This window comes from Hyperoodon ampullatus, assembly GCF_949752795.1.
Source record: "Hyperoodon ampullatus genome assembly, chromosome: 14".
Classification (NCBI taxonomy): Eukaryota; Metazoa; Chordata; class Mammalia; order Artiodactyla; family Ziphiidae; genus Hyperoodon; species Hyperoodon ampullatus.
Window position 1 is genome coordinate 65,380,094 of NC_136927.1, and position 13,424 is coordinate 65,393,517.

The 13,424-nt window shown below is 42.3% G+C and overlaps 1 protein-coding gene across 1 annotated transcript in view; it reads left to right on the top strand.

Moving 5' to 3' along the window:
- The window catches only part of PHF20 (PHD finger protein 20), a gene marked incomplete at both ends in the record, with an annotated part of 114,995 nt that overhangs the window by 4,850 nt on the left and 96,721 nt on the right, over positions 1-13,424 (top strand). The window contains one exon of the mRNA XM_079719561.1: positions 13,231-13,402. Coding sequence (XP_079575687.1) covers positions 13,231-13,402 — 172 coding nt within the window. The remainder of the gene's footprint in view (positions 1-13,230; positions 13,403-13,424) is intronic.

Genomic DNA, 13,424 nt, shown 5'->3' on the forward strand with positions numbered 1-13,424 from the left:
GTTTTCATATCTCTTGGATATCTACCCAAGAGTGAAATTGATGCATCATATGGTAATTAGCCTGTTTAAGCTTATGAGGAACTGCAAACTGTTTTCCACAGCGGCTGTACCATTTTACATTCCCACCAGCAGTGGGAATTCTTTTTTATTTTTTTTGCGGTACGTGGGCCTCTCACTGTTGTGGCCTCTCCCGTTGCGGAGCACAGGCTCCGGACGCGCAGGCTCAGCGGCCATGGCTCACGGGCCCAGCCGCTCCACGGCATGTGGGATCTTCCCGGACCGGGGCACGAACTCGTGTCCCCTGCATCGGCAGGCGGACTCTCAACCACTGCGCCACCAGGGAAGCCCCGGGAATTCTTTTTTGATTGTTTTTATTTTTTAAGTGAAATAAGTAAAATCTTCAGCTGAGATCTTGGTCTTGGGTTTGAGGAAAGAAGATAAGGTATGCAATACCATTTAGGAGAGTGAAGAGGGATAGGATGTGAGAAATGTGGTAGGATTCCTGGTGCCCTCAAGTGCCACTAAGGTCCACTGGAAGTTGGTGGTCATGAAGTTTTTCTGATAAGCTTCAGTAAGCTTTTTACCTTACAGTAGTTTTAGATTTACAGAAAAATTCCAAAGAAAATACAGAGAGTTCCCATCTGTATGTACACCCAGTATTTTTCTTTTTCTTTCTTTCTTTCTTTTTTTCTTCCTTCCCTCTTTCCTTCCTTCCTTTCTTTCCTTCTCTCTTTCTCTCTCTCTCTCTCTCCCCCCTCCCCCTCCCTCCCTCCCTCCCCCTCCTTCCTTCCTTCCTTCCTTTCTGGCTGCATTGGGTCTTTGTTGCTACACGCGGGCTTTTCTCTAGTTGCAGCGAGTGGGGGCTACTCTTCATTGCGGTGCGCGGGCTTCTCATTGCAGTGGCTTCTCTTGTTGCGGAGCATCTTTAGAGGCCCATTGGAGCCTCCTTGGCTCCTCTCTTCTACTCCATCACCTAGGACATCAGCTCATCCTGTCAGATCCACTTGCAGAATCTATCCTGACTCTGACACTGGCTGCCACCTTCACCCTCCTGCTGTGGCCCAGTCTCCCATTGTGGATCTTGTGAACCCCGGCAGTGGCTGCCTAACTGGTCTCCTGCATCCTTCTGGACTCCTCCTCCTCAGGCTCTTTTCCACTCAGCAGCCAGTGGTACGCCCTGGAATTTTAAAAAACTTTTTTGATAATGATTTTTATGGCAGTTTACAGTTGTAAGACATTGAATTAAGAAGAGAGAAAAGATGCTACTCCTTAAAAATGTTTATTTTTTATTTTTTAAAATACTTCCTTCTTTAGGCTGTGCCGGGTCTTAGTTGTGTCACATGAGATCTTAGTTTCGGCATGCACGCGGAATCTAGTTCCCTGACCAGGGATCGAACCCAGGCCCCCCGCATTGGGAGCCTGGAGTCTTACCCACTGGGCCACCAGGAAAGTCCCAAAAATGTTTATTTTTAAAGAACTTTTGTAGAGCTATAATTTATTTTAGAGTACACATATTTTATGTGTGTAGCTTGATGAACTTTTATACATGGATATACCTGTGTAATCACCCAGATTAAGAAATAGACATTCTGGGCACCTCAGAAGACCGTTTTTCCCATACCCAGTCACGCAGCCACCCTCACCCGCAGGGGAACCACTATTTGTGGCCATGCATTTAAAGTGAGACCCATCAGGGACTTCTCTGGTGGTCCAGTGGTTAAGACTGTGTGCTTCCAATGCAGGGGGCTTGGGTTCCATCCCTGGATGGGGAACTAAGATCCCACATGCCGCACGGGGCTGCCAAAGAAAAAAAAGGAAAATAAAGTGAGACCCCTCACTGTGTGTGTATTCTCCAGCATAATCAGCTGCCTGGGTGCAGGAGTGGAGAATGTGGAGATTCTGATTTGCCTACAGTTGGAGTTTGTCCAGGCAGGTATGATGGAGGGCGAGAGGGGCCAGGGAGTTGAGGGTATGTGCAAGGAAGTGAGATTAAAGGATAAGATTTCCAGGGTGAGACTGAAGCGTGAGAGCAGGCAGAAGGGACAGCGTGAGCAAAAAGAGTTCAAAGAATGTGGTGTGTTCTCAGAGTCTGGAGAGGGGACAGATCAGGAGTGGTGGGAGACTGGGCTGAAAAGGAAGATTTCAAGCAGGAGAGAGGCATGGTCAGATCCCTTGTAGGAACAGAAAAGTGGTGGTGTTTATTCGGTCACCAAACATTTATTGAGTGTCTCTGTATCTGGTCCTTTGCCAGTACTGGTAGAGGGGTATAGGAGTTAACCTGGATGTACTGACTGTTCAATTGTGAGAAATGATCAGCTTAGAGAGGAGAGATGAATTCAAGATATTTCCTGAGTTAGAAGTGCCCGATGTTGATTAATGGAAGTGGTGAAGGGGTAGGAAAAGAGTTAAGGCATCCAAAACAGCACAGTTTTTCTGCAGCTTAATAGTCAGCCCTTTGTTTTACACTAAATACAATTTCCATCTCCATCCCCTCTCCGCAAAGGCTGGAGATGGCTTAGAATGTTACTTTTGTGCATAGAAGTAGTTTGCTTCTGGTGTGTGCCCTGAGCCAGGAATAGAGAGGCACACTCTGATTCTTGAAGTAAATGATTGCTGTATGTTTGCAGAAAGGCTCTTTATATAGGGAAGAATCTGGAAGCAGCCTGAATGCCCAAACCTTGGGGGAAAGTTTAGGCAAATTATGGGCTACCACCAGGTAGACCATTAGGTAGCTAACACAAAAGATACCTCTGTGGACCCGTGTTACTACAAGCATGTTTGCGTGTGAAGTCAGATTTAAGAGCAGAAGGCTCTTCACTGGGTTTAGTGAGAAGATTTGGATACTGATCTTGGTTACACCTCTTCCTAGTCACTCTCTTTGAGCCTCCATTTCCAGAAATGTAAAATGGGTGCAGTGATAATAACAGTTCCTTAAGCCCTCATGGGATGGTGGTAAAGATCCTGTGAGATACCTTATGTAAAGGCAGTTTATAACCCCTAGAGTAAACTACACACATTGGTTATTAGTAGCCATGTGAGTGAATGCTGACCGGTTGGAGTAGGAAATCAGAGGGAAATTGTTATCCTTTCTGTTCCTCTTTTCCCCCTGTAACATTTCTTCAGTTTGTATTTTTGATGTGTATGTGGGGGGACCAAACAGATTTCTGCCAGGCACTGTCTAGCTGCTCTAATTTAAGCATGTGCACAGTGTGCGGTGTTGGGCAGCTTAATTTTGCACAGAAGCAGCCAAGACTCTGAGCAGCAGCAAGCCTTCCTGGGACTTGAGGTCATATATTGTGGACAAGCCAATGTTGTATTTCTGTGTCAGACCTGGGCTATTCTTTGCCTTTCTGGACATGCAGGTGGAGTTATTCCCTTTTATTTGGTGTGGGTTTCACTGTCCCACAGCCCTCTCCTTTCCTTGGTGGAGCCCTAGGGGAGACTGGCTTATCTGGTAGTTTAGAGTAGTGTGTCTCAAACTCAAAAAAATATAGGGACCTCCAACCTATGTACTATCTGTGGATCCCACTTTTAGTAGCATTGGGGCAAAATGCTACTATGTTAGTTATTTATTGCTGTGTAACAAATTTTCTCAAAATTTAGTGGCCTAAAACAACACCAAATATTATCCTTTCAGTGTGTGGATCAGGAATTCAGGAGCAGCCTAATGGAGGGTTCTAGGCTGAAGTCTTATGTTTGTCTTAAGCTGGTGCTAGTCGCTGGTGGGAGACTTCTGGTTGCACATGGACCTCTCCATAGGGCATCTAAAATGTTCTCGTGACACTGCACCTGGCTTCCCTCAGAATGGGGAACCCAAGAAGCAGCAGTGCTTTGTGTATGTGTATGTGTGTTAAAATATACATAACATAAGGTTTACCATTGTAACCATTTTAAGTGTATAGTTCAGTGACATTAAGTGCATTCATATTGTTGTATAACCATCACCATCACCCATCTCCAGAACTAGGTATGTATGTATGTATGTATGTATGTATTTAAAGTGTAGTTGATGTACAGTGTTATATAAGTTACAGGTGTACAATATAGTGATTCACAATTTTTAAAGGTTATGGTCCATTTGTAGTTATTATAAAATATTGGCTATATTCCCTATGTTGTCAGAACTTTTTCATCTTCCCAAATGGAAACTCTGTACATATTAAGCAGTAACTCCTCATTCTCTTCCCCCACCAGCCCCTAGCAACCACCATCCTACTTTTTGTTTCTATGAATTTGACTACTCTAAATCATGCAGTATTTGTCCTTTAGTGATTATTTCATTAGTATAATGGTTTCAAGGTTCATCTTTGTTGTAGGGTATATGTAAGAGTTTTATACTTTTTTAAGGCTGAATAATATTCCATTGTGTGAATATATCACATTTTGTTTATCCATTCATCTGTCGATGGACACTTGGATTGCTTCCAATTTTTGGCTGTTATGGGTAATGCTGCTGTTGAACATTGATATACAGATAACTGTTTGAGTCCCTGCTTTCAATTCTTTTGGGTGTTTGCCCAGAAGTGTAGAATTGCAGCACTTTTTATGACCCAGACTTGAAGTCCTCCACCATCACTTCTGCCACATTCTATTTGTTAGAAATGAGGCCACATTCAAGGGGAGGATAATTAGTCTCCACCTTTGGAGGGAAGGAGTGTCAAATTTGCAGATGTCTTTTAAAACCACTACAGCTACCTTTTGAGAGTGATCATATAATGCCAGGTTAATAACAAACACACACTGAAATTCTTTAGTAGTACTTGATTATATGGTGGTCATCTTGATCAGTGCATTTCAACCTTTTTCATGTTGTTGCTCACCTGTAATCCATTTGTGGCATCTCAGCTGGGAAGCTCTAATAAAGATGGTTTAGATTATGGAAAAGCACAATAAAACATTCCTTAAGGAGACCTTGTGGACCACCAGCTCTGTGTTCACTAACACCCAGTGGTCCGTGGAATCCATAAGGTTCCTGCATAGTTCTCTACACAGAGTTGCTGTTTCTTTTCTCACCTTCAGTTTCCTGTACTTCCTTATCTTCCTTTGTGCTTCTCTTCCTCTGTACCTATGCTGATTTACTTATATTACACCCTCTCCCAGAAACACTCTTCAGTCTCATGGCCTCCTTCATCACCTGGAAAATGCCTATTCATCTTTTAGGATTGAGTCAAGTGTCTCCTTTTCACTAGTTGACTTGGCCCTCCTTCCTCAGCCTCCTTCTTCTCCCCCTCTGCCTTAGAACTAGCCTTTTGCTCCTTGGTACCCTATTCTACCTAAGTAGTCATCTGTAGTTGCACCTGTGATGCTTTATTACAGTTATTTGTGTGTATAGTTATACATTTATTCCTCCTGAGGATACTGCAGTAAGAGATAGATGTCTTTAGGGGTGTCTATAATATCCTGGGGAAGCAGGCCATGTAAACATAAACAGGTAAACAGAGGAACAAATGAAATAATTACAGATTGGGTCGAGTGTTATTTGTGAAGGAAGCAAGCAGGAAACCGACACAGATTGGAAGGAGAAGGAGGCTACTTGAGATAGTCAGGGATTCTGAGGCTGCAGGAGGGTCAGGCTGTTTCCTGGGAAGAGTGGGCAGGGGAAAGTGATTCAGGTGAAGTGAACAGACCCGGTATGGGAAGGGAGTATATGTCTGAGGAAATGAAAAGCCCCCGTGCCTTGTAACATTGTCTTCCTGCCTCTGTCAGCTGTTGCGATCACATGGCTTTATAGATTTTGCTCTGTATTTCCAAACCCTGGTACACTTCCTGGCCCAGAGTGGGTACTCAGAAAATGTCAGGGGAATTGATGAATTTCCCTTTCTCTAATTTTTTTTTTCCTTTCTCTAATTTTTGTCATTCTCTGTGTGTCTTTACATTTGATTGGCTACACTGCCCTTCTGTGGCTTCTTGGTTTAGTGACCAATTATATCACTTGCTTAAGATAAGGTCACCATAGTAACCTAATTTACTATGAAGTTTAGGTTATCCGACCTTTCCAAGTTGAATTTTATTTTATTTATTTATTTTTTGGCTGTGCCGCATGTCTTGCGGGATCTTAGTTTCCCAACCAGGGATTGAACCCAGGACATGGCAGTGAAAGCACCAAATCCTAACCACTAGACCACCAGGAAACTCCCCCAGGTTGAATTTTATTTTTATTTATTTATTTTAATTTTTTTCCTGCAAATTTTTTAGTTTTTTTTTTTTAAATTAATTAATTTTATTTATTTATTTTTGGTTGCATTGGGTCTTCGTTGCTGTGCCCGGGCTTTCTCTAGTTGGGGCAAGTGGGGGCTACTCTTCCTTTTGGTGCACAGGCTTCTCATTGCGGTGACTTCTCTTGTTGCGGAGCACGGGCTCTAGAGCACAGGCTTAGTAGTTGTGGCACACGGGCTTAGTTGCTCTGCGGCATTTGGGATCTTCCCGGACCAGGGCTTGAACCCATGTCCCCTGCATTGGCAGGTGGATTCTTTTTTTTTTTTTAATTTTATTTATTTATTTATGGCTGTGTTGGCTCTTCGTTTCTGTGTGAGGACTTTCTCTAGTTGCGGCAAGTGGGGGCCACTCCTCATCGCGGTGCGTGGGCCTCTCACTATCGTGGCCTCTCGTTGCGGAGCACAGGCTCCAGACGCGCAGGCTCAGTAATTGTGGCTCACGGGGCTAGTTGCTCCGCGGCATGTGGGATCTTCCCGGACTGGGGCACGAACCCGTGTCCCCTGCATTGGCAGGCAGACTGTCAACTACTGCGCCACCAGGGAAGCCCGGCAGGTGGATTCTTAACCATTGCGTCACCAGGGAAGCCCTCCTACCAGTGTTTCTTTATTTAATATTTAAGCAAAAGCAAATATACGGTGTATTCTTATTTTCCTCTTTTGTAACACAAAAGGTATAAGATATGCATGATTTTATAGCTTGACTTTTTAAAATTTGGAAATCTTTGTCAATTCATAGTTTGTTCTCATTTTTTTTTTACAGCTGCATAATATTCTGTTTTGTGGATGTGCCAAGCAGCATATAAATCCAAGAACCATGAAGCTACTGGTTGATATCAGCCCATTAAATATTTTTCAAAACTTTTAATTTAAAAGTATTTATTTGGGCTTCCCTGGTGGCGCAGTGGTTGAGAGTCCACCTGCCGATGCAGGGGACGCGGGTTCGTGCCCCGGTCCGGGAAGATCCCACATGCCGTGGAGCGGCTGGGCCCATGAGCCATGGCTGCTGAGCCTGCGCGTCCGGAGCCTGTGCTCCGCAATGGGAGAGGCTACAACGTGAGAGGCCCGCGTACCGCAAAAAAAAAAAAAAAGTATTTATTTTTGCTTACACAGGTACTTTGTGACTAAATCCTTGTAAAAATTAAAACCACAAGCAAAAGTCTCTTGGCTATTCCCAATCCCTCTCTCCTCCCCAGAGCTAAGTTTTGTTTCAGTTTGGCTTTTAATGTCTGCTCCTTTCTGGCTAGTATTTCCATTAGAAATGTGACTCCCAGCTGCAATGTTAGTTTGGAAACTAGAGTCTCATCAGTAGCTGTTAGTTACATGTTGAAGCTGGAAATTCTCTCTCCCCTTTTCTGTCTATATAGATTCCATTCACATCTTCTCTTTTGTTAACCTTGCTGCATCTTCTCCAGCTTCCTTTATGGTTGTTCCAGTATTTGGGTTGAACCAGATAAAATTACTATTTTTGTCAGTAAAAAGCAGTTGATTATCAGCTGTTTCGTGTGGTTCCACCATGTAGGTTTTTTTTTTAATGTAGTTTTTTTTTTCTTAATTTTATTGGAGTATAGTTGATTTACAATGTTGTGTTGGTTTCAGGTGTACAGCAAGGTGATTCAGTTTTTCATATACATATATTCATTCTTTTTTGGATTCTTTTCTCATACAGGTTGTCACAGAATATTGAGTAGAGTTCCCTGTGCTATGCAGTAGGTCCTTGTTGGTTCTAGTAGTTTTTTTTTAATAAAATTTTTAATACAGTTTTTAAAGGTTACTTTCCATTTATAGTTACTACAGAATATTGGCTGTATTCACTGTGTTGTACAGTACATCCTTGAGCCTATCTTACACCCAGTAGTTTGTGCCTCCCACTCTCCCATCCCTGTATTTCCCCTCCCCCGACCCATACCACTAGTTTGTTCTCTGTATTTGTGAGTCTGCTTCTTTTTTATTACATTCACTACTTTGTTGTATTTTTTAGATTCCACATGTAAGTGATATCATGCAATATTTTTGTCTCTGTCTGACTTATTTCACTTAGCATAATGCCCTCCAAGTCTATCCATGTTGCTGCAGATGGCAAAATTTCATTCCTTTTTTCTTTTTTAAATAAATTTATTTATTTATTTTTGGTTGTGTTGGGTCTTCATTGCTGCACACAGGCTTTCTCTAGTTGCGGTGAGTGGGGGCTACTCTTCGTTGCGGTGCACGGGCTTCTCGTTGCGGTGGCTTCTCGTTGTGGAGCACGGGCTCTAGGTGTGCCTGCTTCAGTAGTTGTGGCACACAGGCTCAGTATTTGTGGCACATGGGCTCTAGAGTGCACGCTCAGTAGTTGTGGCACACAAGCTTAGCTGCTCCACAGCTTGTGGGATCTTCCCAGACCAGGGCTTGAACTCATGTCCCCTGCGTTGGCAGGTGGATTCTTAACCACTGTGCCACCAGGGAAGTCCCTCGTTCCTTTTTTATGGTGAGTAGTAGTCCATTGTATATATATATATATATATATACCATATATTCTTTATCCATTCATCTGTTTTTTTTTTTTTTTTAATATTTATTTATATATTTAGGTTGCACCAGGTCTTAGTTGCAGCAGGTGGGCTCCTTAGTAGTGGCATGTGAACTCTTAGTTGCGGCATGCATATGGGGTCTAGTTCCCAGACCAGGGATCGAACCTGGGCCCCCTGCATTGGGAGCGTGGAGTCTTACCCCCTGTACCACCAGGGAAGTCCCTCATCTGTTATTTTAAAAGTAAATATTTTGTTTATTTATTTATTCTTATTTTTGACTGCACTGTGCGGCTTGTTGGATCTTAGTTCCCACACCAGGGATTGAACCTGGGGCACGGCATTGAAAGCGCTGAGTCTTAACCACTGGACCACCAGGGAACTCCCTCCATTCCTCTGTTGATGAACACTTAGATTGCTTCCATACCTTGGCAATTGTAAATAATGCTGCTGTGAACATTGGGGTACATGTATCTTTTTGAATTAGTGGTTTTTTTTTTTTTTTGGATATATACGCAGTAGTGGAATCGCTGGGTCATGTGATAGTTCCATTTTTAGTATTTTGAGAAACCTCCATACTGTTTTTCACAGTGGCTGCACCAATTTACATTCCCACCAATAGTGTACAAGGGTTCTCCTTTCTCTACATCCTCATCAGCATTTGTTACTTGTGTTCTTTTTGATGATAGCCATTATGACAGGTGTGAGGTGATAGCTCATTGTTATTTTGATTTGCATTTACTTGATGATTAGCCATGCTGAGCATCTTTTCATGTGCCTGTTGCCCATCTGCACTTCCTCTTTGGCAGCATGTCTATCCACAGAGTAGTTTTAAAACTTAGTTGGAAAAACAAACAAGCAAACAAAAACTTAGTTGGTGTCTGGTTCTTCTCAAGGAAAGGGGTCAGAACCACATACATTTAATAATTTCTTCCAAGACCTGGAATTGACTGGCCAGATCAAAGTCACTTAATAACGTTCTGTTGGCTGATGAATCTGAGCTGTCCCCAAGGCAGCTGTGCAGTTGTGAGCCACCAAGCCTTACTGGGTTGATGTCTAAGATCAACTGCTTGTCTTTTCTGTGAAATGGCAGTTGGGTTTCCCCATCCACCATGAATGACTTGTATCCTTGTCACACTTTAGAGAAGTAGGGAGAACAACCTTCTTCTTAGGAAAACTTACTGACCCCTTGGTTATTCTTGATCCTCCTGGAGAGATTTGTGTAGTCTGCAGACAGTGGGATGCCTGTGCCCTGTGAATTTTTTTTTTTTTTTTTTTTTTTTTTTTTCCGGTACGCGGGCCTCTCACTGTTGTGGCCTCTCCCGTTGCGGAGCACAGGCTCCGGATGCGCAGGCTCAGCGGCCATGGCTCACGGGCCCAGCCGCTCCGCGGCATATGGGATCCTCCCGGACCGGGGCACGAACCCGTATCCCCTGCATCGGCAGGCGGACTCTCAACCACTGCGCCACCAGGGAGGCCCCCCTGTGAAGTTTTTGATCAAGGGAGTAGCTTTTGGCTAGCTAAGGGCCCAGAGGTCCTTCATACTCTGAGTGTGTGCAGTGGAGTTACTAGCCTAGGATTTTGCACTTATTTCTGTGGATCCAGACTTACCAGACTTTTAGAAGGCACTGACCAAGTGCAAATTCAAAAGAATTTGGGGTTGAACTGAGGTGCCAACTTTTTATTTTGCCAAATAAGGATATTTAAAATAAATACCTAATTATATTTTTTATATTTAATACATGCTCATGGTACAACATTCAAAACAAACAAAAGGATATATATTGAATAAAATAAGTCTCATACTTCCTCTCCAGTTCCTTAACTATCCAGTTCCCCTCCCAAGAGGCAAAGCGGGTTGCTTGATCATCCTTCCAGAGATAGCCCACGCATTTAAAAACAGGTACGAATGTATTGGCTCTCTCCCCTCCCCCAAATGAATGGTAGTGCATTCAATACCGTTTCGTATCTTGAGTTGTTCCCCCCTCCACTTTTCTTAGAGATCTTTAAAAATCAGTACATAGAGAGCTGCCTTATTCTTTTTAATGGCTGCATAATGTTAGTAAGGATTAAAAACAATTACCATTGTTTTAATTTCAAAAGTATATTTAAGCACCAAAAAAATTAGAAAGAATGTGATCTTAGTATAAAGGAAAGTTCTATAAGTTAAATAAATTTAGTTCTGTGAAAAATTAATTCTGCACGTTGGTCCAAAGACCTGTTTGAAACTACTGCTAGAGATAGTAAACCACTAAAGAAAGGGCTTTGAATAGGAGTGAGTTAGGGAGGCTTACTAGTCTCTGGTAGGCTGACTGAATGAGAAGGCAAGAGGAATGCAGTTGAGATATCCATATCCTTCTCCTCATTTTATAGGGAGGAATAGACTTAGGGAAGCCTCTTTTATGTCCTACCATTGTACTACTCAGTTCACGAGATCGTACAATTAGCTAGTCTGTTGTCAAGATAGCTTATATTTAGTCAAGATAGCTCATATTTATGGCAGCTGTGTGTAAGTTGGATTGGAGTAGGGGGACTAGTTTCAGGGCTGTTTATTCCTTTTGTTAATATTTTTTGAGCAATTAATGTACGCATAATACCATTAGGAATTTTGAAAAGCATACCCTGTCAGTCCTGTGTGAGAAATACCCACATGAAGTGATTGGGGCCTGAACTTGGAGAGTGACTGAAATTGGAATGGGTAGCTGAAGACTGAGAGCTTTGGGTTTGAAGAACTGACAAGACACTTGACCTTGGGGAAGAATAGGGAGAATAGAATTCATTTGCTGAATGTTTATTGAATGCCCAGTATCTGCAACCTTCTGTGGTTAGTTAACTCCAAGCGTACTGCCTTAGCAGATACTAGCGTAGGGTTGAAGAGGACACAGTGTACAGGTGACACATGGAAGCAGGCCTTTTCATTTAAGTAGCACATATTTATTAGGACAGTAGGGTACTAAGTGTTAGATGTAAGAAGAAGGAAATGGTGCGTGTCCAAGCTGTAGGGAGAAAATAAAGAATAGGCAGAGTGTAAACTTTCTCAATCTAGACTAGCATTCTGATTAGTACAAGTGTATTTAAGAGAACAAGTGCATGTTTATTTTTCTTTATTTTTAACCATTTATTTATTTTTGGAATGAGCAATACATTTATATGGTTGAAAAATGAAACAGTATTAAAAGGTATACTGCAAAAGGTCTCCATCCCACTTTTGCCCCTCCCTGCTGCTATACCCAGTTCCCCTCTGTATCAGTCAGGTTTAATGCTGGAAACAGAAACCATTCTGGGTACTTGAACCACAAAAGGATTTAACACAAGAAATTGGCTACTTACAAAATTGTTGGAAGAGTTGGAGGAGTGGGACCCACGGGGGCTGCCCTTAGAGTATAAATTTGAAGGACCCACCACTGGAGCTGTGATCTGGAGGTCAGGAATTCACTACTGCTACTGCCACCCCCACCATTGCTGCTTGACACTCAAGAAGCCAGTGACTAGACATTAGACCCTTGCCACTGTAGACCAGCATGTCCGTATCACCTGGGAGCTTGTTTAAAGCTCTTAGACCTTAGCTCCATCGACTGAATCAGAATCTGCATTTTAACAAGATCCTCTGATGATCTGCATTGCATGAAAGTTTGAGAGGTCCTGCACTGGAGCACTGGGTCTGGCCGCTACAGTTGCTTCCAAATCCACAGGTCTCCATGACCTTGATTGCCAATTGTAAGGGAGTCAAGCAAATGTAGTTGTTGGTTTTCCCAACCGTCAATCTAGAAGAGTGGATTGGAGATTGAAAGAGCCCATCTAGTGAACTGACCATACTTCCACAAGTAACCAGTGTTAGTTTGTTGTGTATTCTTGTAGATGTTTTATGCATATTTCAGCATGTATGAATATATATATTCCTTTTCATCTTGTTAAAAAAATAAGCAGTAGCTTACTTACCATACACAGTGTTCTGCACCTTGCTCTTTTCATTTAATAGCTCATCTTGGGAGAGCTTTCCATATCATGACATAGAGCCATCTTCTTTTTAACAACTTCATAGTATTCCAATATATAGATAACAAAATTCTTAAAATTCTTAAAATTGAGACTAACACAATCTGGGCTGCATGGTAATTTGAATTTTTTAACACATGTAAAATATAATCTAGTTGTTAAATGTTTGCTTCCTGCCTCCTTTGTGCTTGGGTCTTGTGTATATGTTATCTTGTTTAACTTGCACTACAACACAGTGTGTTGGGTATCCTTCTTCCACTTTACATGAAGGAACTCAGGCTCTGAAAGGTTAATTTAATCACAGACTAAGGAATATCCTGGATGGGATTTGAACCCCAGGTCTGTTAGCCTTCATAATTTTCAATTTGACACAGTGACACAGAACCTGTAAATGATAGGCTTTATTTAGTACTTGAGACCTACTCCTTTGGGAAGAGGTTTGGAAGGGTATCATTTTGATTATTTTGGGTGGGTATTGAAGGCATTTAATTTTCTTTTTTTTTTTCCTGACTCAGGTATCCAGCTCACATAGAAGATATTGATTACGAAGAAGGAAAAGTACTCATCCATTTCAAGCGTTGGAACCATCGTTATGATGAATGGTTCTGCTGGGACAGTCCTTATTTACGCCCTTTAGAGAAAATACAGCTGAGGAAAGAGGGCTTACATGAAGAGGAAGGATCATCTGTGAGTAACAAATCTGGGCAAT